Source organism: Cydia splendana, chromosome 11 (genome assembly GCF_910591565.1).
Source record: "Cydia splendana chromosome 11, ilCydSple1.2, whole genome shotgun sequence".
NCBI lineage: Eukaryota > Metazoa > Arthropoda > Insecta > Lepidoptera > Tortricidae > Cydia > Cydia splendana.
Window position 1 is genome coordinate 9,594,287 of NC_085970.1, and position 26,551 is coordinate 9,620,837.

Sequence of the window (26,551 nt, forward strand, 5' to 3'; positions counted from 1 at the left end):
ATCAAAAGTTAAATTAAAAGGTTATCTTCTCTTACCTTGCCTGTAGTCCCGACACCCTTACCTGTAGAATTCGACGGGGCAGGGAATTCGCGTGTAATAATCATCAGACCTGCTATTGCTAGCATGAGTTGCGTTCTCGCACGCGACTCCATACATCTAGCGCGACTTTAAGTATGGACTCGCGCGCGAGAACGCAACTCATGCTAGCCGGTCAGGTAAAGTTTCAAATGATTGTGCAAAAATAAAAGAAGTCTAAGTTCAAGGCGTGCATTAAAGAAACATAATATTGAGCAAATCTACATGATTTGCGGTTTATAAAAAGACTTGTCACATAGTCCGTCAAGCCATTTCCGTCAGTAGAAAACAGCGGCAAAAAATGTCGGCACGAAGCGTTATCGTCCCATAGAAAATTTGAATTTCACGCTTTTTTCTAAGTTGTTTGACAGACTATATAATTATAATAGCTGTTTGCCTCTATAACGTATATGGTTGTTAGTAGAAGAGGCAAAGGTCATAAGTCATAAGCCTTTTATACATATAACGAGACCCAGAGGTCAATTAGATTGGTCATGCCATATTTCGATACAAAACTACTATAAATGTCATGAAATTAATTATTAATTCAAGTCAAAACAGTTCGTTATTGCACGCCCATTACCTAATTGTAACATAAAATTAACAATTAGTTTGTATATTTCCGATTTACATAAATTAAGAGTTGTAACAATTTCTATTACAGCCATGACACTGCCATTGGTTACCTGACACAACTGTTGGTCCTAATATTCTACATTACATATTGCGTATAATGTACAGTGGCGTTCAAAAGTGCATAGACATGTTTCAACAGTAATATCAAAGACATATGTAACTTCGTATAAGAGGAATAGTCTAAGAAAAAAACGTGCCTCGGAAATCAAGAAAAAGTCATTCTCGGATAGATGCCGCACACCCCTTTAGCCTATACTCGGCTAGATGGCATGACGACACCGTTTCATATTTAACATTATTAACACATAGATATCAGTGAATGAACATGGGTCAAAATGATATAAAAAAATAATATAATCATTTATCCATATATATATACATATATATATATAGGTACATTTTTTTGATAATTTTATACGTTTTCATTTTGAGTTTTAGTCGTGTGTCGATAGATGGCAGTAAATTTACTGTGACTACAAAATTTACAATGACAGGACCCCTCTATACTATCTATTCTTTTTGGTAATATTAAGGCATTACGGTTGACATCTATCCATGCACTTTTGAACGCCACTGTACATATTTACGTATGCTAACATGGAGTATGCATTTTAAAGTGATGTTTATTATGTTAAGACTCAACATAATTTTAGTTTGTATAGTACAAACAGACTGACATGTTATTCCAAAAGTTTCAAAATATGTGACTTTTACACCCACGTTTACATTACATTACATTTTTCATGAACACAATGATTAAGATAAAAATAAGACAATATTTACGATACAATACATCGGTCGCACAGCATTATATCACAGCAAACTTCACTTTGCAGTATTCTAATTGTGTCGCTTAACTTCAAACTCGGGTAAATCCATGCGACCCTCTCAGCAAATATCTACCCTATTGCCTTTTCTTAATACCAAAATCGCATAATCTGACAGATGGATTTACCCGAATTTGAAGTTAAGCGACTCAATTGTCCTCCAAATATCCGCCACCATCCCAACTATAGTTGGTCAAACCAATTTATCAGTCAGTAAGAACCAGGAAAACTATACTCATCCTTTTCTTTTGGGTGCTAGTACTGTGTAAGACAAAGATAGTATAATTTCTCTCTGTCAATGTTTGAAATGAAACAGTCTTTTGACAAACTATAATTACCACATCATTGAATAATTGTACCTATACATATCTCTGACTGAAGAAGTATTGAAGTGAATTGTCCGTTGACTTAACTATAAAATGCGTACCCATAATCGAGTATTCATGATACATTACAAGCCTCAATTAGTTAATTTATGTTTTATCCCTTTCTTGCTAATACATAAAGCAAAATGACAGATAAAAACAAACGATTAATAACTAAATGTGGCTTGAATCGCGTTTGTGAATAACGCCACAGGACTAATATTTCCACAGTTACCGTCAGTTTCTTCAGTTAACAGTCGAAGCTGGTGGAGCATGCCAAAACGCCCTCTCTCGGCGTATAGTTTTAACTAGTTGAATTGGTATTTTGAGCTAGTCTATATTCCGGATTATTTACCGCAGGGCTACGTCAGTCCCCGTTTACCGACAATACACGGCTTGCTACATTTTCCGGGCTGTTTCTTGACAAATTGAGTTGGTATTTTGAGCTAGTCTATATTCCGTGTTATTTACCACAGGGCTACGTAAGTCCTAAGCCCTGGTTACTGCCGATACATTGCTTGCTACATTTTCCGGGCAGTTTCTTCAGTTAAAAGTCGCGAATGCCAAATCGTTTCAATGGTATTTTAGGTCTAATTTCTGCTTGGTAGTCTATATCCAAGTTTATTTACCACAGGGCTACGTCAGTCCGTCAGCCCTGGTTACCGCCAATATCATTGCTTGCCGCGCTTGCCGGGCGGCTTTTGAAGCTGGAAACCGGATCCGGAGTCGGAGGCCGCGAAGGAGGGGACGGCCAGCGCCGGCGCCGGCGTCGGAGCTGCGCCCGGCTGCCAGCTGCTGCCTGCTACAAATAATTTAGTTTATTTATTAACCTTAATGTAACATGATCATTACATGGTAAGTCAGCATTTCACAATATTACCTATACTTACAGAGTATGAATTGACTATACAAAGTAAATACGCTTAGTAATAATAAAAATCTATTTACAATTTGCGTCAGTTAAAATATTTTTAATGAGAAATATTTAGTAATCGAATAGAAGGCATGGTTTTGGAAAAAAGTCTTGATTCTATTTTTGAATAAATTAAAAGGTAAATCCGTGACATTTGTGGGCAGTTTACTAAATATTTATTTATTTTTATGAAAATTCCCTGTTTTTGACACTTATCTGTCAGATAATATTGACACATTCAGTGCCGGAAACCTAACAATCGGGTATTTTGTGATTTCGTTCCCAGGCCGGACGACCCGATAGTCGGGATCGTGGTACTACTGCTTTATATGACGAAATTGTTGTGGCCTGGCGCCGATGTCTTGTTTGGCTGGGTGGCAATGAAGGTGTTAATAAATATAACCACCAAAACTACTGAAGTCATATCTATCTAATATCTTTAAACGAGCAATTCTTGTTTATCTATAATATAGGTACTCTTAAAACGTACCAGTTTTTTTATTTAAACAAGTGCGAGTCGGACTCGCGCACGAAGGGTTCCGTACCATAATGAAAAAAAAACGGGAAAAAAAATGCAAAAAAAAAACGGTCACCCATCCAAGTACTGACCACGCCCGACGTTGCTTAACTTTGGTCAAAAATCACGTTTGTTGTATGGGAGCCCCATTTAAATCTTTATTTTATTCTGTTTTTAGTATTTGTTGTTATAGCGGCAACAGAAATACATCATCTGTGAAAATTTCAACTGTCTAGCTATCACGTTTCGTGAGATACAGCCTGGTGACAGACAGACGGACGGACGGACGGACGGACAGCGAAGTCTTAGTAATAGGGTCCCGTTTTACCTTTTGGGTACGGAACCCTAAAAAACAGCCTATATACGTCCCACTGCTGGGCACAGGCCTCCTCTAAAGCGCGAGATTTTATTTATTTAAAGTTAATTACAATATATATTTACAATATTTACATAGGTACTAAATCAATTTTCGACGAACCCTAATGTCACTTGGGGCATAGTCCCCAGGACACGGCCGCATTTCCCCGCTGTATGGTCAAGCTAAACCTTTGGGCGAAATATGACCCTGCTCGTAGGTCGCCAGACACCCCAACAAGTTTTCGGGAAATACCCTTTATTAAAGTTTTGGTGTCTGACGGCCAAGGCCCGAAAGTCTCGACCGCCAGTGCCGCAAATTCAATATGAAAAAAAAATCATAAAAATAGTGCTTAATAAACTTATTCAAATATAATTAAAACAAACTTGATCAGTTAAGCCGTTTATGAGTTATCGCTAAAAGTCTTCCCTTCTTATTTCATTTAAAAGCCTGGCAACCCTTATTTGCGACCGGATTTTCGCAGGCAACCCTATACCATTGTATTTGCAATAAAATTACCATCATTTTGATGATAATTCAAGCGTCAGACAGATGAGTGCAATTATCGATATAAAATCACCTGTTTAAACACGGCAACCACATAATAGTGACCGGAAAAAGATAGGCAACCTAGTTGATTCATGTTGTACAAGTTGTATACTTTCCATTGAAACTTATTTCGTTCATCAGACAAATCGGTGAAATTTGACGAACAAAATTTTTTTTCAAAAACTCATTACATATAGCCTTGACCATATTTCTTTAGGCAACCCTATTTATTTATGTTCTGGAACATATTTTCTTTCATATAAGTATAGTAAATATAAGTTTAATCCGTCAGACGTATTGGTGAAGGTCACCAAATATCCCGGATCTTAGGCCATTTGCGGCACTTGGCAGTCTGGGCGTACACGTAATTGCCTCGGCCAGTCCGACATACCTGATGGCGACTGTACCAAGGTGGCATTTACGTAAAATGTAGCATAAAATCAATCGAATGTCGCGAACTAGACCTTTCTAATATTACATTAATACACTAAATGCATACCTGTTAAATCATCTTCAGTTTTACTGGCAAAACTCACTTTTGAAAACATTTTTTAAATTTCAAGACGGTACCACACAGAATCAAAGCACAAGATACACTGATCAGTATGAGACTGATCGGTGATCGCAGTTAGTAACGGCATAGCTTGAGCGCCAGCCGCGGACATCGTAAAGTTTCGTTCGACTCCGTCTCTATTGTTCGGCGCAAGAGCGATAGAGACGGGTATATAAAATATCTTGATTCGAAAGTCCCGAGGTTTACCGAGCAAGGAGGGGGTCGGGGTTATTGTCCGCGAACGGATAGTTAGGGCCAGGTAGTTGTTTTTTTCGCATTATGGAATGTCTGGGTTTCGCGTGGTATTTATATAAAAAAACAGACTTTAGTATTATTGAACTCGTACAAACATGTTTCTATATTATGTTACAGGGAAATAAGTAAGTTCAGAGTGCACACTCAATACATAGACTAAACTCAAACCTCCTTTATAATTTAAAAAAAAAACTTAAAAGTATTGAGTTTTCGGTTCAAAGATCTATAACTTTTAAGCAAGTTTTAAATAAAATACAGGCTGGCCCATTTAGATCGGTCAGTATGGGAAAATCTGAAACTATAAGACATACGATGATCTCTTCTTAGGGGCTATTCATAAATTACGTCATTTCAAATTAGGGGGGGTCTGGACATCGGATGACGGTAGCATGAAGTAGGAGGAAATGGGGTCATTTGAAGGATGATTTTTGGATGATGATAGGGGGGGGGGGGGGGTCAAAAATCGTCAAAAATCGATGACGTAATTTATGGACAGCCCCTTAGGAACCATGTCATCGATTTTAGTATCAATAAAAACTACATTCATACATTAAAAAAAACTCGGCTCGGGAATCGAACCCGGACGTTTCGAAAAATAAAACTAGTAACACTATTTTTATTTAGATATCGATTGTGTAGGTCTTAAGCAGTAAATGATACTATGAAACATGATGTCTGAAATGAATAAGATTCATTGTTTTCATACCTTTTAATTTATTTTAGTAAGTTTTTCGAAATGACCACCATTTTTTAGGGTTCCGTACCCAAAGGGTAAAAACGGGACCCTATTACTTAGACTCCGCTCCGTCCGTCCGTCTGTCACCAGGCTGTATCTCATGAACCGTGATAGCTAGGCAGTTGAAATTTTCACAGATGATGTATTTCTGTTGCCGCTATAACAACAAATACTAAAAAGTACGGAACCCTCGGTGGGCGAGGCCGACTCGCACTTGTCCGGTTTTTTCAATACAATATTCAACTTGTTTAGGTAACGATCTTACTACTGCGTTTTGTATCTTCAGGTAGTGAATTTGCTTTAAAATTGACTCCATGACTGCTTTTAGGTCTTCAATGGTGTCGTATAGTTGAATTATCGAGAAGATGGAATTGCATTTGTAGTGGTTGTATGCTGATAGTACAAGAAAATAGAAAATTCAAATATAGAATGCCTGTAAACAAACAATACTACTACATATGCAATTCCACGCTCTCGATGATACGACTATAGCTTGTTTTGTACACTTCATCCTTAACGTAACCCCACAAGAAATAGTCTAGTGGGGTTAAATCGGGCGACTTCGCGGGCAATTTGTTGGTGTTAGTTTTATTTTTCAAAACGTCCGGGTTCGATTCCCGAGCTGCGTACACATTTTTTTTAAATGTATGAATGCAGTTTTTCTTGTCACTAAAATCGATGACATGGTTCCTAAGAAGAGATCGTCGTATGTCTTATAGTTTCAGATTTTCCCATACTGACCGATCTGAATGGGCCACCCTGTATATTAACCTCGTAAGTCCCCGCGTACTACAGTCAAGTGTAAAAATAAGTTTTTGGCAAAAATTTCATTTTTGGTACAAGCTTTTATCTTTTATGACTGTACTTTTCATATGACAGACAACACTCATAGAGACAATTCTAAAAACCCCTAACACATTTAGGTTGCGTTGTTTCATCCCAGAGTTCCTATGGCCACCTCCTGTCTCCATCATCAGATCAGGTCGACAGTACCATATTATTGTATTGTCATCAGAACTACATACAGCTGCCAATTTTCATGACGCTACGATCCTTGGAAGATGGTTAAATTAGTTACCTTAGATTCCATTACATAGTTAGTTACATACAGGTCGACCTAATAAAAACTTTTTAATATGGGCGAATTCGCTTTGCGATAGTATGGGACATATTTTTGAGATGATTTGTGCACCCATATTTTTACACTTGACTGTTATGTACTACAGTACAAATACTAAATTAATAACTAGCTTAAATCTAAAATAGGCATTGTAACAAGGACGCATTAAACAGATGGCAGACCTGTGCTCTGTTTATCAAAACCTTGTATTATAAGTGGAAGTGCCTTTCTAACAAAAGCTTTCAAAAAAGGGACTTCCACTTGTATTTAAGTTAAAATACAAGCGTTTGATAAACAGGGCACTGTTCTGAAATCACGAGCTAAACCGCTAGAAAATAATTATATCGAAGATTCATTGATGGTATGTTATGTATTTTGTACTTCGATTTTGACAGCTATTGTAATTACATACATACTGTACGGCTCGTTACAGATCTAGTGCATATTCCTTTTCCACCATTTTTTCTGGGAAACGTTCGTATTTGTTATGCTACTTCAGTCAACCTCAGTACTTTCTGTACCGAGACTGACTGGAACAGCATAACAAGGTCGTGCGTTTCCGTGCACGATGACGAAGCATCATTAGCCGACCGGACAACATCGCAGATAAGTTCTGGTATAAAATAACTCAACGGGACTTACCATTGTCACAGAATAAATAATAGTACTAGGTACAGGACTCACTCTCTAACAAAACGCGTCTGTTACGATCAGGACAGATATGGCCGCTAGGTGGCGACAGCGCCACGCGCGGCTAGCCACCAAAATTAGTGTGGAACGGATGTACTTGTAGCTACCTGTTGCAAAGCGACGAAATCGCGGAGTGAGCCACGCCTGCCATTGTAAATTCTAGTATAAAATAACACAATAGGACTCACCACTATTATCGGCTCCGGGGAACGGGGACAATGAGTTGCCCAGGTAGCTGAATGGCGTGGGTCCAGCCAGCTGAGCTATGCTACCTGGGATAAAATGACACATGCTTCAAATATTCACAGTACACAATGGTAAAGTTTACAATTGTTGAAAGTAGATAACAAATATACAGTCAACCATAATTTAAATTCCTGACTTATCAAAGATTTATAGATAGTATCTATTTGACTTATTTGAGCTGTCAAACTAGACTAGACGGACCGTTTTTTCCTAGATTAAACTATTTTCTACAATCTTTTTGTTATTTAACATAGCTATATTTTTAGACCAAGAAAAGTCTGCAGGTATTTTAATAGCCCACACAGTGCAAGTGTTATTTTAAACGTCAAACTTCTATGAAATTATGACGTATAAATGACACTTGCACTGCGTGGGCTATCAAATCCGCTGTAGACTTTTCTTGGTCTAACTCTACTACCGACTGGTCCTAGCGCTTCTGTAGCGCGTACATCACACTTAGAGACAATTTCGTGGTAAACTTTAACTCTTACATATTTTATGTATACTTGTAGTTTTTGGTTTGGTTATACTTTTGTTTGTAATTTTAGTTTTAAGTTTATCACGAATAAAATACTTGATATTGATTCTGGCTTACATAGGTTTTAGGACGAATCAGACCGGAACTTCACTCAGCGAAATATGACAGCAAGTTTAGGCGGTCCGTTTTTGCCATACAAAGAGCTGTTTCAGTCAATTAAAAATTAGTGTTTTCAATAATCTTCCTTGGATGAACCAGAAACCACTTATATCTCAGAACTTTGAAATATCAAAAAATCTCGTATGCCTTATCGCGTTCGATCGTACGAAGTAACTTGCGGACCCGATATCGATATGGGACTCTATACTTCTATAGTCTGTATCTTTAGCTATTTTAATAAAAGTAAACAATATGAGGAGCCATTTAAGGGTAGATGAAAACATTACATGAACAAATAATGTAGGTTAAAGTCAGGTCGTTCAGTGACAGATCCAGGTGGTTTTGTATTTGGTTGGTTAATCAATAAATGTTATAACTACCCGAAAATGTACCAATTATTTGTTTACTTTTATTTAAGTACCTAAAGATACAAAGTATAGGGGTTGACAATAATTAAACAAACATACCTAAAGCGGCTCTAGGGTCTGACAGGACGGCTCGGCCTAGGCTGTCGTTGAGCCCTGACTTAGTCTTCTTTCTCGTGCCTTCTGCGTCACGCAGAATCTGATCCAGGCTGTGACTGGCTGAAATAAATAGAACAATTACTTCGTGCTGTATGACTTTGAGCTTAAGTAATGTACAAATAGTAAAACTTATACTTAGACTATATTTAATTTTATTTAATAACTAGACGGGCCCGCAGCTCCGCTCGCGTAAATGAAATAAAGAGTGTGTCAACCCTGCCAGGGTTCATAACGGTGATAGGGATTTCTTATTTGTACCCGTTATTTGGATAACTTAATACGCAAAATATCTGGAAAAAAAAAATGTGATTTGATAAAAGGCAAAATTATACTTTTTCATCTACGTAGTTATTTATTTAAAACTCGTTTCAACATAAAATTATTATTTATTTTTATAAGCCTAATTGCAAAAACGTTCATTAGATTAATATCCGCCTTAAGACGAATATGGACGACCACCGCCGTACGTACGTACTCCCCATTTCCCTTTCTGAATACTAACATTACTTACTACGGTTATGTGAATCCTGGCCTCCGAGAAAAGACAAAACAAAACACACCATGTTTCTCGGTCTTGCGATAGCTCTCGCCAGTCCCCATGGCCGAGGATAAGCAGATCTCGAGCAACTACGTCGTTCCAGCGGTAGGTACCTATGACGTCCAATTGGGCGTCTCCCATTTCGTTGTCCCAAGTACGCTCTCGTTACGGCACGATCCTCTCCCATTCTCTCTAAATGTCCGAGCCAATGTAAGCTTAGCCACTTATGTCTCTCAGTATTCCGCCAGTATATCGGAACACATCCTTATTTCTATAGCAACAGAGTTATATTACGATATTTGGCCGACTGCTGACTGTACGTTTGCTTATTTTCACCAGGTCGTTTCGCTCAAAAATATCTGAACATGCACTTAAATTTTATCTACCTACATTATAACTTGCTATCAACTTTGTATTTTTGGCCCATCTCGAATTTGTTTGCCGAAGCTGTGAAAGTAAATCTGAATAACATAACTCAAAAAGAAATTTAAAACAACAAAATACAAATTACTATTGATATTGATAAGTCATTATCAGTCATTATATGGCATGTCACTCGTATGGGCATAAACTAAGGTTGAGGTTGACAGCACTTTTTATTTTACTTCTAGTAAAAAAGGTCGAAATCACTGCATACCAACATAACAAACATAATTTTGGTTATTTGAAGTTCGAAACGAAACCAACCGAGAGTTTCCGAAAATAGCCGATAGTCGTAAAATGAAGAATGTTATGAAAATTTCTTTTTCTCAAAAATGGACGGCAAAGTCGACTTTGCCGTTTAAAAAATAGGTTGCGAAGCGCGTAGTTTATGGTCAGTCAAAAATTATTAAAAAGTTAAAAACATTGCAGTCTCGATTTTGGGACTGCAATGTTGCATACAAATTCCATTATTTGTCGAGTTCCAAGCTTTTTAAAAGTTGAAATGGCCATATCAAATGAAGGCACAGGCCCATTAAACAGCCAAACAGATGATTAGTACCGCGACTATTTAGCTGTCTCAAATAGGTTGGCGTATTTTCGGCAGAAAAATACACTTCTATTTTTTTATTAAAAAAATAAAAAGGCGGCAAAGCTAATTTTTTCAATTGTTTCTACTTTTTTCTGTGAAAATATATACTTAAGAAAGTTGCTTTTGTAAAATATTTCTATGATATTTATATTTCTTGCACCATTTTTGAGAAAAGCACTATATATGACTCGGCTGGAAGGCTACTTGCTGGCTTCGGATTCAATTAAACGGACTCCCAAGGTCGTCCGTTTAAAACGAATCCTCAGCCTGCAAGTAGCTACTTCCGAACCTCGACAATAATGTACTATTGCTTATTGTAAATTAAATACGCATCGAAAGCGATAGTTTTTATGCTCCAGTTATATTCTCATACTTAGATAATAGATTAGAACAGTTTTTTCTTATCATACGTGCGTCGTATTTGAGAAACGTGTCAAAAACTTTTTTAGAAATTTGTAAGGCGCCATCTCGCTTCTTCCCTCGTTTTTTATCCCGTTCTGGTTTTTCAATTTTATATATATGATAGGAATCAGGCAACAAGACCTATATTACAAATACCTTATAGACTACAATACACAATAGGGTATTTGACTACTAGTCAAATCAGTTTCTTTTTTCGAACTGTCAAAACGATTTTGCTTCTATGGAATTTATATGAAACACAAACATGTGACGTCACGATCAAATTACCTACTCTTTATAGTTTTATACGAATTTTAAAATACAGATTGTGTTTAAATATAACTGCTGTCTACGTTTCTCTATTAATCTTCAGGTGCTTTACTTCATGCATGGTATAAAATAATTTATTTTAAATACAGTCAAATACCCTATTCATATACAATTTATAAACATAAAACTAAACACTATTTAGACAACAAAACGGAATGGGAACTTTTTTATGGGAGTCAAAATTCGCTATTTCGGTCTTGGTCCCACACACAGTAAACTGCACCTGAAATATGACTAAGGGTTGAAAAAAAGAACTGCGTATTTAAACTAAAATATCTTACCTGACAGAGTTGAAGACGTCAGTGGAGTCCTAGAGCACGTATTTCCTCAGATTCAGGTAATGCTCTTTATGCGCCTCGACTTTCGTATGCACATGCACAGCTTGTAGACGACCCGCCAGCGCTACTAGCAACTCGCGCATGTGTATTATGCCGAGATTCAAATCTATACAAATACGACTACGTTGTAAAAAGCTTACCTGACATAGAGTTGAAGACGTCAGTAGAGTCCTTGAGCACGTATTTCCTCAGGTTGAGGTACTGCTCCTTCTGCGCCTCGACTTGCGTGTGCACAGCTTGTAGACGACCCGCCAGCGCTACTAGCGACTCGTGCATGCGCCTTATGCCGAGATTCAACTCTGTGGACAAAAATTTCTATTAGAATATATATAAACGTTCTAACGTTCAGTGTACGTAATATACAAAAACCGCGCTTGAGTTTTTATCGCTATAAAAGAGACTACAGTTTAGATAACATAGCAAAATTCAACGAATGCCTTAATAGTTTGTCATGGTCTGACGTGTACACTGAAGGTGATGCGACAGTGGCATTCAATAGTTTTTATGATACGTTTATACTATTTTATAAATTATGTTTCCCAGTTAATAAAGTAAAATTTATATTAAAACCTAAAAATAGTGTGTGGTTTACAAGAGGTATTAAAAATTCTGTAAAAACAAAAAGAAGACTGCGCTTCAGTTATTACAGAACACCGAAGAACCATGCTAGCGCTTTGCCAAGTAAAACTAAATTTAATAATTACTCTAAGCTTCTCAAGCGCTGCATAAATCAAGCTCAAAAACTTGCGAACATTAATCATATACATCGATCCAAGAACATGTGTAAGGCAACATGGGAGGTAATTAAGAACATAACCACTAACAACATAGGTGGGACAAACATCGAGAAACTGGTTGTCGAAGGTAGTCCTATATCAAGTCCTACTGACATTGCAAATACTTTTAATGACTTTTATATAAATTTGACTAACGTAAATAATAATCCTAAACCGAAGCCTGACATCTCACTAATCAATTGTAATAATGCTAATATGTTCTTATCGCCGACAGATGAAAATGAAATTCGTAAATTTATTGACACTCTAAATCCGACTAACTCAGCGGGCTATGACGAAGTCCAAACTAAAATATTAAAAGGGTGTAAACAAAGTATTGCTGCAGTCATAAGCTACCTAGTAAACTTGTCATTCACTTGTGGAGTCTTCCCGGAGCCCTTAAAACTCTCTCTTGTTAAGCCACTTCACAAAAAAGGTAGTAAAGAATGCGTAGAAAACTACCGACCAATTTCGCTGGTACCTATTATCTCGAAAATATTTGAGAAGGCGTTTCACGAACGCCTATTGTCATTTTTAAATAAGTTTAATGTATTGAAATCCGAACAATTTGGATTTCAAAAGGGTAAATCAACATCACTAGCTGCCTTTACGCTGACAAACAAGATTTTAGGTCACTTGAACCAGAGCTTACCAGTAACGACTATTTTCTTCGACATGACTCGAGCTTTCGATTTTGTGTGCCACGAGACACTCCTGGTTAAATGCGAGCTCTACGGTATCAGAGGTGTAGTTAATGAATGGCTCAGAGACTATTTACGCACTAGGAATCAATTTGTGGAAATATCTCAAATCGACTCGGCCAACACGATTGAGGTTTATAGATCTTCCACGAGAGTGAACAAGGTCGGCGTACCGCAGGGGAGTATCCTGGGTCCTCTGCTTTTTTTACTGTACATTAACGACCTACCGAATGCGATAAATTTTGACTGTATACTCTTCGCGGATGACCTATCGGTCGTCATACCATGTAGTGATGACAAAACGTATAATAGTGACATAAACAAAACAATCGCTGATGTAATAAACTGGTTGCATAGGAACAATCTTCAAGTAAATATATCAAAAACCACATTTGTCCAGTTTATAAATAGAAATGGCAAAAAGCAACAACTGACTGTAACTTTCGCAGATCAGGTAATAACGGAATCAAGTCAGACAATGTTTTTAGGCATTTGTTTAGATGACAGATGTTCTTGGGGTGAGCATATTAATAAATTGTGCAGTAAAATTAACACGTTTGCTTATGCGCTTTGGAAATTGGCTAAAATTAGCACCAAGCAGACCGCAATACAGGCCTATCACGGCTATGTTTGCTCACTCCTCAGATACGGCGTTCTCCTCTGGGGAAATTCAACCCATGCAAGACGCGCACTTTTAGCACAAAAACAGTGCATCAGGGCGATCTGTGACGTAGACGTCTTAACATCTTGTAGGCCGCTATTTATAGACCTGAATTTATTGACTGTGCCATGTATCTATATCTATGAAGTTTGTTTATTCGTTAAGGCCCACCCAGAACTCTTCAAAACTTTCAAAGATATATGCAACTTTCCTACAAGGTACCCAAATCGTCTGGCTGGTCCTGGCAGTAAGACACAATTGTACAGCAATAACGCATACTGTAAGTCCATTGACATATTTAATTGCCTACATGATGACATTAAAGATTTGCCTATCAGTTTATTTAATCGTAAACTTAAGAACTGGCTCATTCAAGAATGTTTTTACTCTGTTGAAGAATATTTTGATTACTTTAGACATCAAACTTGACATTTTATGATATAAGAAATTAGTTATTGAATCTGTATTGTAGTTATGACATTAGTAATTTAATTGTAATTTTAACATTTTAATAATACGCTAGATATAAGTGCACTAGATTGTTAGATTTAAGTACTCTAAGTACGTACCGTTGCATGCTTCTTTTTATATTTAGGTATTTTCTAGAATAGTTTTGCATGCCAGCTTTTGGTGGAATGTGTGTGACCACGATATGCTTTTATAACATCTTTTTGTACCACATTTTAAAGCGAAATAAAGATATTTGTATTTGTATTTGTAAAGGAAATTTTAACACGTATTCATAAAATTGTACAATCGTCATTTAGTTAATTTATGTTTTATCTAGTGTCCGACCGTTCTATCTAGTGTCCAACCGTTCTATCTAGTGTTCGGTTTTATAATTTCGGCTCTTTCGGATAAAAATCATTTTTCGGCCGAGAGTTCCGTTTCGGCCGAAACTAGAGCAAAACCGAACCTTTCTCCGACTTTTCGTTTTCGGTGGGAATCATCCTCACCGAAAACCTCACCTTCACCTCCTTCACCTTCACCTCCTCCTCCTCCTACATCACCTTGTTCAGTGAGCAGTTTGGGTGACGACTGCATCTGTTTATCGGCGACCTCCATCTGCCGACGGAACGTCACTATCTGCTGCTCCAGCTCTGCGATCAGCTCTTTTATGTACTTAGATAATATGATAACCATAACCCTTACATAGTTCTAAAGTGGTCACTAACCTAGTTCAGTGAGCAGTTTGGATGACGACTGCATCTGTTTATCGGCGACCTCCATCTGCCGACGGAACGTCACTATCTGCTGCTCCAGCTCTGCGATCAGCTCTTTTATGTACTTAGATAATATGATAACCATAACCCTTACATAGTTCTAAAGTGGTCACTAACCTAGTTCAGTGAGCAGTTTGGATGACGACTGCATCTGTTTATCGGCGACCTCCATCTGCCGACGGAACGTCACTATCTGCTGCTCCAGCTCTTTGATGTACTTAGATAATATGATAACCTTATGGTTAAGGGCGTGATAAGGGTTATCCCTTACATAGTTCCAAAGTGATCACTAACCTTGTTCAGTGAGCAGTTTGGGTGACGACTGCATCTGTTTATCGGCGACCTCCATCTGCCGACGGAACGTCACTATCTGCTGCTCCAGCTCTTTGATGTACTTAGATAATATGATAACCTTATGGTTAAGGGCGTGATAAGGGTTATCCCTTACATAGTTCCAAAGTGATCACTAACCTTGTTCAGTGAGCAGTTTGGGTGACGACTGCATCTGTTTATCGGCGACCTCCATCTGCCGACGGAATGTCACTATTTGCTGCTCCAGCTCTGCGATCAGCTCTTTGATGTACGCCGGCGGCGCCATGCCTTCCAACTCCGTGCCTACAAACAATGTACACGTCAAATAACTGCATGATGGAAATTAATTTTATTCTGTAGTAGGGCAATAAGTGTAGGTACGGATGTAGTGCATAATTGTTTTCCATCGTATTTTCACGGAAACTTTTGTATTTGTCATGCTACTTCAGTCAACCTCAGTACTTTTTGTACCGATATGGACTGAAATAGCAAGACACGTTCGTAAGTTTCTGTGAAAATACGATGGAAAATAATTATGCACTACATCTGTATCTAGTGGACTATAATATCTAACGTCAGCATCGGCTGTAGCTATTTCTTTCTTTATAATATAATGTCGATAGTTGTGGTTAATTATTACCACAATGCGTAAAAATACGTAACATGATGTTAATATCTGGAGAACAAAACGGTGACTTCGTTTGTATGGAGAAGCGATCGTCGTCCTCGTTTCCTCTTAAAGGCCTGTCATGTGCACACCAGATGCGTGTGTAGACGTGCACTTGCGCGTTGTATTATACAAATCCTTATGAGAGACGACACACCGCTTGGTTACGTGTGCGTGCACGTCTACGTACACCCAGCCGGAGTGCTCTGGCCTTAAAACAAACTGTTATGACAGTTTGCTTCAGTGTGAGTTCCGTGCTTAGAGCATGTAATAAATGAAGTCGCTTTTAAGAGCTTACCCCTCGGCCGAAAAACTTGCACAACTGTGCAAACTTTTGTATGGACTGACATGGCTATTTGTACGTTACCTACAAATCATGTAGAAAAATCCAATACATTTGACGCCCCCTACTCCGCAAAAATCGGCAGACTGTTTCGTACAGAAAATGACAGCCATGACGTCTCCAGTTACTAAATGCTCTAAGCATATGGCGGACACGCTATACATCAAAAATCATTTGCGTTTATATGTGTGCGCGGCACGTCTGTACACGCGTCATTGTGTATGTGTGGGTAAGTCGCTTTACTGAGAGGACGCCAGATTCATGTCGCGGCCATTCGCGGGGTGAGGTAATGCGAGTCGGGGCGGGGCGGTGCGTGGCCGTTCTGTATGTTAATACTATTACTTATTCTGTGCTCTAAGGTTCCGTGGCGGGGATGTTAGGCAGGTGACATACCGAGTGCGTCCCGGGCGGCGGCCTCGGTGTGCGCGAGCGCGGCGGCGGCGGCGCCGCGCAGGCGCGCCGACACCGCGCGCGCGCGCCCCAGCTCGCCGCTCAGCGACAGCGCCTGCCGCAGCGTGCACTCCGCCGTGCTCGCCACCTGCGACACACACATACCGAGCGCGTCCCGGGCGGCGGCCTCGGTGTGCGCGAGCGCGGCGGCGGCGGCGCCGCGCAGGCGCGCCGACACCGCGCGCGCGCGCCCCAGCTCGCCGCTCAGCGACAGCGCCTGCCGCAGCGTGCACTCCGCCGTGCTCGCCACCTGCGACACACACATACCGAGCGCGTCCCGGGCGGCGGCCTCGGTGTGCGCGAGCGCGGCGGCGGCGGCGCCGCGCAGGCGCGCCGACACCGCGCGCGCGCGCCCCAGCTCGCCGCTCAGCGACAGCGCCTGCCGCAGCGTGCACTCCGCCGTGCTCGCCACCTGCGACACACACATACCGAGCGCGTCCCGGGCGGCGGCCTCGGTGTGCGCGAGCGCGGCGGCGGCGGCGCCGCGCAGGCGCGCCGACACCGCGCGCGCGCGCCCCAGCTCGCCGCTCAGCGACAGCGCCTGCCGCAGCGTGCACTCCGCCGTGCTCGCCACCTGCGACACACACATACCGAGCGCGTCCCGGGCGGCGGCCTCGGTGTGCGCGAGCGCGGCGGCGGCGGCGCCGCGCAGGCGCGCCGACACCGCGCGCGCGCGCCCCAGCTCGCCGCTCAGCGACAGCGCCTGCCGCAGCGTGCACTCCGCCGTGCTCGCCACCTGCGACACACACATACCGAGCGCGTCCCGGGCGGCGGCCTCGGTGTGCGCGAGCGCGGCGGCGGCGGCGCCGCGCAGGCGCGCCGACACCGCGCGCGCGCGCCCCAGCTCGCTGCTCAGCGACAGCGCCTGCCGCAGCGTGCACTCCGCCGTGCTCGCCACCTGCGACACACACATACCGAGCGCGTCCCGGGCGGCGGCCTCGGTGTGCGCGAGCGCGGCGGCGGCGGCGCCGCGCAGGCGCGCCGACACCGCGCGCGCGCGCCCCAGCTCGCCGCTCAGCGACAGCGCCTGCCGCAGCGTGCACTCCGCCGTGCTCGCCACCTGCGACACACACATACCGAGCGCGTCCCGGGCGGCGGCCTCGGTGTGCGCGAGCGCGGCGGCGGCGGCGCCGCGCAGGCGCGCCGACACCGCGCGCGCGCGCCCCAGCTCGCCGCTCAGCGACAGCGCCTGCCGCAGCGTGCACTCCGCCGTGCTCGCCACCTGCGACACACACATACCGAGCGCGTCCCGGGCGGCGGCCTCGGTGTGCGCGAGCGCGGCGGCGGCGGCGCCGCGCAGGCGCGCCGACACCGCGCGCGCGCGCCCCAGCTCGCCGCTCAGCGACAGCGCCTGCCGCAGCGTGCACTCCGCCGTGCTCGCCACCTGCGACACACACATACCGAGCGCGTCCCGGGCGGCGGCCTCGGTGTGCGCGAGCGCGGCGGCGGCGGCGCCGCGCAGGCGCGCCGACACCGCGCGCGCGCGCCCCAGCTCGCCGCTCAGCGACAGCGCCTGCCGCAGCGTGCACTCCGCCGTGCTCGCCACCTGCGACACACACATACCGAGCGCGTCCCGGGCGGCGGCCTCGGTGTGCGCGAGCGCGGCGGCGGCGGCGCCGCGCAGGCGCGCCGACACCGCGCGCGCGCGCCCCAGCTCGCCGCTCAGCGACAGCGCCTGCCGCAGTGTGCACTCCGCCGTGCTCGCCACCTGCGACACACACATACCGAGCGCGTCCCGGGCGGCGGCCTCGGTGTGCGCGAGCGCGGCGGCGGCGGCGCCGCGCAGGCGCGCCGACACCGCGCGCGCGCGCCCCAGCTCGCCGCTCAGCGACAGCGCCTGCCGCAGCGTGCACTCCGCCGTGCTCGCCACCTGCGACACACACATACCGAGCGCGTCCCGGGCGGCGGCCTCGGTGTGCGCGAGCGCGGCGGCGGCGGCGCCGCGCAGGCGCGCCGACACCGCGCGCGCGCGCCCCAGCTCGCCGCTCAGCGACAGCGCCTGCCGCAGCGTGCACTCCGCCGTGCTCGCCACCTGCGACACACACATACCGAGCGCGTCCCGGGCGGCGGCCTCGGTGTGCGCGAGCGCGGCGGCGGCGGCGCCGCGCAGGCGCGCCGACACCGCGCGCGCGCGCCCCAGCTCGCCGCTCAGCGACAGCGCCTGCCGCAGTGTGCACTCCGCCGTGCTCGCCACCTGCGACACACACATACCGAGCGCGTCCCGGGCGGCGGCCTCGGTGTGCGCGAGCGCGGCGGCGGCGGCGCCGCGCAGGCGCGCCGACACCGCGCGCGCGCGCCCCAGCTCGCCGCTCAGCGACAGCGCCTGCCGCAGCGTGCACTCCGCCGTGCTCGACACCTGCAACACGCACACATTATTGTTTGTTGTCCTATGGCACCCCAGAGGTGCAAAGGGCCTTCACGAGCTCGCGCCACGCCTTCCTATCTTCGGCGACCCCTCTGGCCTCGCTCCGGCTCGACCCGACCGCTCGTTCATTTGTGACGGACCGCTGCCAAGAGTGTACAGGGCGCCCGAGGCAAACACAGACATTATAATCATTGTGAACTGCTAACTTAACTAGCTGAGGTGACAGAATAAATAATAGTACCAGGTACAGGCCCCAATTTCACCACGGTGACAGGTGCGATAATTGTAAAATCACTGTTGCTGACGTCACAGGCATCCATGGGCTACGGTTACCACTTACCATCGGGCGGGCCGTATTCCTGTTTGCCACCATCATTGTATTATTTAAAAACTTTATTATATCGGAAAAAAAAACAGATATTTCTTTTGCGAAGTTTCTGACAATTGTCAAGATTTAGACGAATTGTAGGTAATGACTAATGAGTTATATGTCGGAATTTCGTGACAATTGTAGTGTTTCTTGTGACAATTGTCATAAACTTAGCAAGAGAAATATCTGTTTTTTTCCGATATAATAAAGTTTTTTTTAATAAAACAATGATGGTGGCAAACAGGAATACGGCCCGCCCGATGGTAAGCGGTAACCGTAGCCCATGGATGCCTGTGACGTCAGCAACAGTGACGTTTTACAATTGTCGCACCTGTCACCGTGGTGAAATTGGAGCCAGAAGATTCACTCGCCTGCTTAGGTCTTGTCGAATTAACTTAACCATAGATAAAAAAAGTACATAGAGTACTCACTCCATACATCAGTTTTGGTACCAAAACGACTATTATTTTCGTAGTCGACAACTAGCATCGAGTATCGGAATTATCAGTACTGCTACTTGACAATAGATGTTGCGGCGACCGAAAAGTCTAATGCTCAACAATTTTCAGCTGATATTATAACCGGAACTCTATTTGGAACAAGAAAGTGGTAGACCACTTTCTTGGCTGACTGTACCATCGTCGAGCGTGACCTTATTAAGCTCTACGTTGACGCTAGCTGCGTCAACCACCATACGTCAACAATTACCAAAACGAATACAAATCTGATTAGTTAAAATACAATAGAATGGAAGACCTCCGGCTGACTGCACGCCAACTGCAACGTTGGCGTGCAGTTCCCATACAAGTTGCAGTCAGATTGCAGTCTGTCTGTACCGGCCCTAAATTTTTAGGGCAATTTTTAGGGTTCCGTACCCGAAGGGTGTTACTAAGACTCCACTGTCTGCCCGTCTGTCTATCAATCTGTCACCGGGCTGTATCTTATGAACTGTGGTAGCAGCTAGACAGTTGAAAATTTCACAGATGATGTATTTCTGTTATGCCGCTATAACAACAAATACTAAATGGTACAGAAACCTCGGTTGGCGAGTCCAACTCGCACTTGTCCAGTTTTTTGTTTCTTGCATCACCAAAAAAAGAAGCAAATAATAAAACTTCATACCTTATGCAACGGCTTGATCGACACTCTCATGATGTCTGAGCTGAGTGATTTTTGCTTCTTCACAAATTCTTTGAATGACTCCACATCGGTTAATAATTCATTTGGCAGCTTGGTCTGTTTAGGCGGTTCATCTAAAAAGACAACAAAATTATGTTACCTACTTCTTAATTAATTATATGGCTTTAACTTGGCTTTAACTAGTCGTGCTAGGCGAAAAACATTAAAAAATTTAATAAAAATCATGCTAACCTTTAAAATTACACAAGTACTAGTGTTTAGAAGTGGAGATGGACTGGCCACATGTTGAGAGACAGGCAGGAAAAATGGAGCAAAATCGTAACGTGTTGGTACCCAAGAGGTTACACACGGAGCCAGAGGAGACCGCGAACAAGATGGGAGGATGAACTCAATCTCGTATCGGGCCCGAACCGGAGAAGAGTGGCCCACAACAGACTCCAATGGAAAGAGCTGGAGGAGGCCTTTGCCAAGCGGCACACTGAGCTAAGAGACATACTCTAACTCAGAATAAAAGGGCTTAATAGATAATAGACTAGTGTTTACTTACTTTTTCCATCTCCTGTGGTCGTGTTCGCAGTCCCAATGCCGCTTTGCGATAATCCGCCTAAACCAAGACTGGGTGTCACTGTAAAAAAATATTTTTGTAGTTTCATGTATGATCTTTAGTCATAAGAGCCAGTACTTTATGGGAAGCCAATTTGCATGACTACAATAATTTACATTATTTAACTACCTTAAAAATAAGACTATAAGCATTCTGGGAGCCCAAGTCACAGGCATAGCCTAGTTTGCGCTCCACTTGTATTCATGTGTCTGGAATATTGTTTTCACCTCAGCAGCTCGAACAAGGGTACTTTGCTTCTTAAAAACAGTGAGCAAAATGGGATTTTGCTCACTGAGTCATTTTGTCTCGCTCAGTGAGCAAAATGCGATTTTTCTCACTGACGGTGTCTCACTCAGTGAGAAAAATGCGATTTTGCTCACTGAGTGAGACAAAATGACATTCAAGTGACCTTTATAGTCAAATGTCATTTCAACATGCGGGGTCTAATACAAGTCCGATATACTTGGGTTCTATTATCTCTGTCCCTCTACGTATGTTCTCACTGCTTAGGGTGAAAATTTTTGTGTACTACACGAGATCAAAGTTATTTACATCTCGTGCGCTTTTGAATCCCTTACTACGCTCAAGATTCTAAATTAGATTCACGAGCTACGCTCGTGAATCTATTATAGAATCTTTCGCTTGCACGGGACTCAAAATAAGCACTCGAAGAAATATCAAACTTTGATTTCTTGTTGTACAAATAACTATTTATTACTGTTAATTTTTTTTATAACTACATATAACCTTACCCGTAGTGGATGTTTGAAGTCCTGTGGTGGCCCCCAATTTAGCACCTGAAAACAATAAATATTAAGTTACATAAATTGTAGAAAGTTAATTAACCTTTTATTACCTTCAAGTATTACACATTACAGGACATCTGCTACTCTTACTAGAGTTGTGTTGTGCCATTCATAAATTCAAATACCTGCATTGCATTCAGGTAAAAGGTCGTAGAACGTTCATAAAGATTAATACAATACCGGCATAAAGATTTAACCCCTTATTCATAAACGTCTACTGAAGTTGACAACCCGATAATAATTGTTTGTCCCTTTCCATCATACCAATACGTCGGAAAGGGACAAACGATTATTATCGGCTTGTCAACTTTAGTAGACGTTTATGAATAAGGGGCTAAAGATTTAATCAAAATTATACTCTCTGCCTAAAAGTATTCCCATTTGTCCTCGTTGGACGCAGATGGAAATACATAGGTGCATTCATATGAATCATTCAGTTTTAGTACCAAAATGACTATTATAACACTTTAAACTCTCGCGTTTTGTACACATATTTAATTACACAAATGACTATTATTTTCGTAGTCGACATCTAGCATCGAGTAGTGGAATTATCAGTACTGCTATTTGATGATAGATGTTCCGACAACCGAAAAGTCTAATGCTCAACAATTTTCAGCTAATATTATATATCACCGGATTAACCGGAACTCTATTTACAAGTCTGTGGCCCTAGTGAAAAAGGGTACATGTCTTCCGCGGCTTAAGTGTAAAAGGGCATAAGTGTTACGTGGGACTTACACCCTTTTACACCTGCGCTGCCCAAGACTTGTACCGTTCTTCACTAGAGCTACCAGAAGTGAGTAGTGACACAAGAGAATTCTAGTATCAAGTATCGGTACTGATAATTCCGCTACTCGATGCTAGATGTCGACTGCGAAAATAATTGTCGTTTTGGTACCAAAACTGATCTATGGAGTGAGCACTCTATTCTTACTATATTTCTCTATGCCTAAGGGCAACAATTCCATAGACAAACTTTCAAAATTGTTTAAAAACCATATTTTACCACATGACGGTGTAATCGTCCGATACTGATCTCTTGAAGCGCACTTGACATGATACATAGGCGTCGCAGTTTGAGAACTACAGTTTGGTGACGCCATGTAGCAGGGGCCTTGGACGTCTTGGAAAGTTTGGGTGATCGGGAGGAAAGGTTCTTGGTAGGAGTGGTCTGGATATGTGGAATCTAACGAAAAGGGAAAGATGGCGTTATTGATAAACGGAGCATTCCACGGGCTGTTCTGTACAGACGCATTTTATTTCCTGTGTTCCGACTTTTTTTCGGCATTGACATAAAGCAGGGGATTATTTTTCTGTGCATATTTTTGACCATTTGTCATAGAAAACGGAATGGAAATGGAAAGGGGATGAATGGGGCATGGAATGCTCCAAACGCGTTACTGGCCTGAATTAGCTACGAATCATGTGTTTATCTGTTATTTTGACTATTTGTACGAAAGGTATAAACCATAAATAACTAAATCAGGCCCGTAAAGTTTTATGAATAAGGGGGTTAGTTTTTAATATATAAACTCTAAATTTAGAATCCTTGACGAATTAATAACAGGGTCATCTAATGAATTACGACCTATCCATGAATCAATGCCAAACATTCGTCAAACACTTGTGTGCGCGGCTTGTGCCTCGTCTGAGATTCATATACTGCCATTCCATCAAAGACAGGTCAATTTATTATTATTATTTTAGCCTTTAGTCGGACAACACATTTTTTCTTTTATTCATGTTCATATTATTTCACTTTTTTTCCATTTTTGTGTGTCCGTTTGCCAGGTGGCAAAAGCCTCCTCCAATCTTCTCCATGCTGGCCTTACATTAGGTAAATTACGTACAATTTGGTACAACTTACCAAATAAACTGTTAGTTGTGCTAGTTGTGGCTCCAAATCCAAAACCGCTCTGGGCAGTAGCTGCAGCCCCAAAACCGAAGCCCCCCAGTCCTCCGAGGCCCGTGCTGGCTGAGGTAGCTGGTGTGCCAAAGTTTAATCCTGTAAGTAAAGTGAAATGTTATAAAAGAAATAATTGTAGCAAATCTTTGGTAAGATAATAAACAAATTATTTTACACCAGTCTATTTTGATCATCATCTTCCTCGCGTTGTCCCGGCATTTTGCCACGGCTCATAGGAGCCTCGGCGTGTGCACAAGTTTTTACCAAAGCGCAGTCGCTTTCGTCAAAATCAAAATGGCAGTCATTTGACCTTCTAACCCAGAGGGTAAACTAGGCCTTATTGGGATTAGTCCGGTTTCCTCACGATGTTTTCATTCACCAAAAAGCGACTGGGAAATAATGGGTAAATATCAAATGACATTTGGTTTTGAACCCGCGACCTCCGGCTCCGGATTGCAAGTCGCACGCTCTTACCACTAGGCCACCAGCGCTCGTCTCCAGTGTATTCTATAGGGGTCTTAAAAGAATGCAATCAAAGAAACTAGTCACTAAGTACTGTATATAGTGTATATTTGTTTTAGTGTGAGTTTGTGTGATTCCTGAAGTGATGATATTGATTGCATGAATGTTGTGATTAGAAATGCCATCATTTCTAATATTAGACTCACAAAAATTTAAGTGGAAATTACCATTTTACTTGTTCACTGCAGCATTAGGCAGATTTTGCCCCAAAGCCAAGGCTCGGAACCGGTTTCTTTTTTCATACAAAAAATACCAGTATTATGATTATGACGTTCTTGGGTTTATTTTATTTTAAATGGGACAATCTAATAATACGAAGTTGTAACCTAAATACATGATTCAGTCCTACATAAAGAGCATAAAATAATTAAAAATGTTGTACTATTTCGGGGTTTAGAAAAATACTGGTTCCAAGCCTTGCAAATGCAAGTGTTAAATAGTTGCTATTTAAGTATTTGTTATAAACAGTAACATATCTCACCAGTGGAAGCAGTGCTGGTACCAGCCCCGAAGTTGAGGCCACCGGTGCCCAATCCACCACCAAATGAAGGAGCACTAGTTTGGCCGAAGGCTGGTGCAGTTGTAGCTCCAAATGCAGGCTGAGAGGTCGCTCCTGAAATAACCAAGCAACTCAGGATTAACTGCATTATTTATAATGGTTGTCAAGTCTAATAAGCCCTTGATAATAATTTCTCCTTAGGGGCTATTCATAAATTACGTCATTTCAAATTAGGGGGGGGGGGTCTGGACATCGGATGACGGTAGCATGAAGTAGGAGGAAATGGGGTCATTTGAAGCATGATTTTTGGATGATTATAGGGGGGGGGGGGTCCAAAATCTTCAAAAATCGATGACGTAATTTATGGACAGCCCCTTATCTGGCATTTTGACATTTCTGTTTGTTTGAAAATGACAAAATTTAACACAGGTTTGCCAAGTTTTATGGATAAGGGGGTAAGTGTTTTTAGATAAAACTAAGAAGCACAGTTTAACAACACGAACTATCTACATATATGTACCTACAAGATCTCACTAAATCCTCACTTGTCTTTTATTCCTTTTATAACTCATATTTCTCAGAAAACAACTTTAAGGATGACACAAAAAGACAATACTTTCATTATTAATATGAAATTGTTTGTTAAACTTACCGAAAGCTGGAGCAGTTGTGGCTCCAAAAGCTGGGGTTGCAGTAGCGCCAAAAGCAGGTGCAGTGGTTGATCCAAAGGCAGGGGCAGCTGATGTGGATCCAAATGCAGGGGTTGCTGTCGCTGCACCAAACCCTGGTGCTGTTGAAGTTGCACCGAATGCAGGGGTCGTAGAAGCTCCAAAAGCGGGCGCTGCTGACGCCCCGAACCCGGAGCTGGCCCCGAACGCAGGCGTGGAAGTCGCCCCCGCCCCAAACGCTGGAGTGCTCGTGTTAGCCCCAAAACTAGTCGCGGAGGCCCCAAAAGCGGGCGCTGCACCGAACGCAGACGCCGAAGTCGTCGCTGTGCTACCGAAACCGAAGCTCGAAGGCTGCGATGTTGCCAAACCGAATCCCGGCGTCGCGGGCCTGACAAAAGTGAGGTTATGTTAAACTTTTATATGGAAAGATGTTGTATATTTGTTTCAATGTATTACAAACGAGATATAGACCCGTAGAATAAAAAAAACGGGATTCACGGAGCAATTACATTACACATTACAATTACAAAACTGGCATGTCAGGTGAATTTTGGTTTTCGCAAAACGTCAGATTTCATGCAATTTACTTATGAGTTAACACTGTACTGTAGCCAGCTTTATGGTATTAAGGTTACGTATGTTCACAAAGGTTTTTAATACGTACTTGGCAGCGCCGAAGCTGAACCCTGAAGAAAGACCTGATGAAGCTGGTGCACTTGATGGAGTGCCAAATGAAAAAGACATTTTGGACGAATCACGCACTTTTTACATATAATCACAACACTAGAACATGATGATTTTCTGTAAAATTAATACCGCGAACATTAATTTGCTGGCCAGCAAGAATAGCAAATAAAATATAGACAATACAGCAAGCTGTAACGGGAACAACGGGGGCAACAAGACGGGCAACGGTC

At 42.7% G+C, this 26,551-nt stretch overlaps 1 protein-coding gene across 1 annotated transcript; it reads right to left on the bottom strand.

Annotated features, from left to right (window-relative positions):
* Positions 1 to 670: 670 nt before the first annotated feature.
* Positions 671 to 26,551, bottom strand: LOC134794966 (nuclear pore complex protein Nup58-like). The gene is made up of 14 exons (XM_063766838.1): positions 26,299 to 26,551; positions 25,619 to 26,022; positions 24,949 to 25,080; positions 23,907 to 24,044; positions 21,983 to 22,027; positions 21,174 to 21,251; positions 20,609 to 20,739; positions 18,801 to 18,945; positions 15,451 to 15,594; positions 11,759 to 11,917; positions 8,942 to 9,058; positions 7,780 to 7,863; positions 1,688 to 2,705; positions 671 to 1,551 (listed from the first exon to the last, which is right to left on the bottom strand). The coding sequence occupies exons 1-13, from the start codon at positions 26,376 to 26,378 to the stop codon at positions 2,575 to 2,577; spliced, it is 1,788 nt and encodes a 595-aa protein (XP_063622908.1). The 5' UTR covers positions 26,379 to 26,551; the 3' UTR covers positions 671 to 1,551; positions 1,688 to 2,574.

Excerpts from the sequence above, each read along its gene's own strand:
- LOC134794966 (XM_063766838.1), bottom strand. The coding sequence starts at position 26,378 with ATGTCTTTTTCATTTGGCACTCCATCAAGTGCACCAGCTTCATCAGGT. Across the intron at positions 15,595-18,800 it reads CGCCGCCCGGGACGCGCTCG|GCACGGAGTTGGAAGGCATG; the intron begins GTATGTGTGTGT and ends CATTGTTTGTAG. Across the intron at positions 11,918-15,450 it reads CAAACTGCTCACTGAACAAG|AGTTGAATCTCGGCATAAGG; the intron begins GTTAGTGATCAC and ends TTTTGTCCACAG.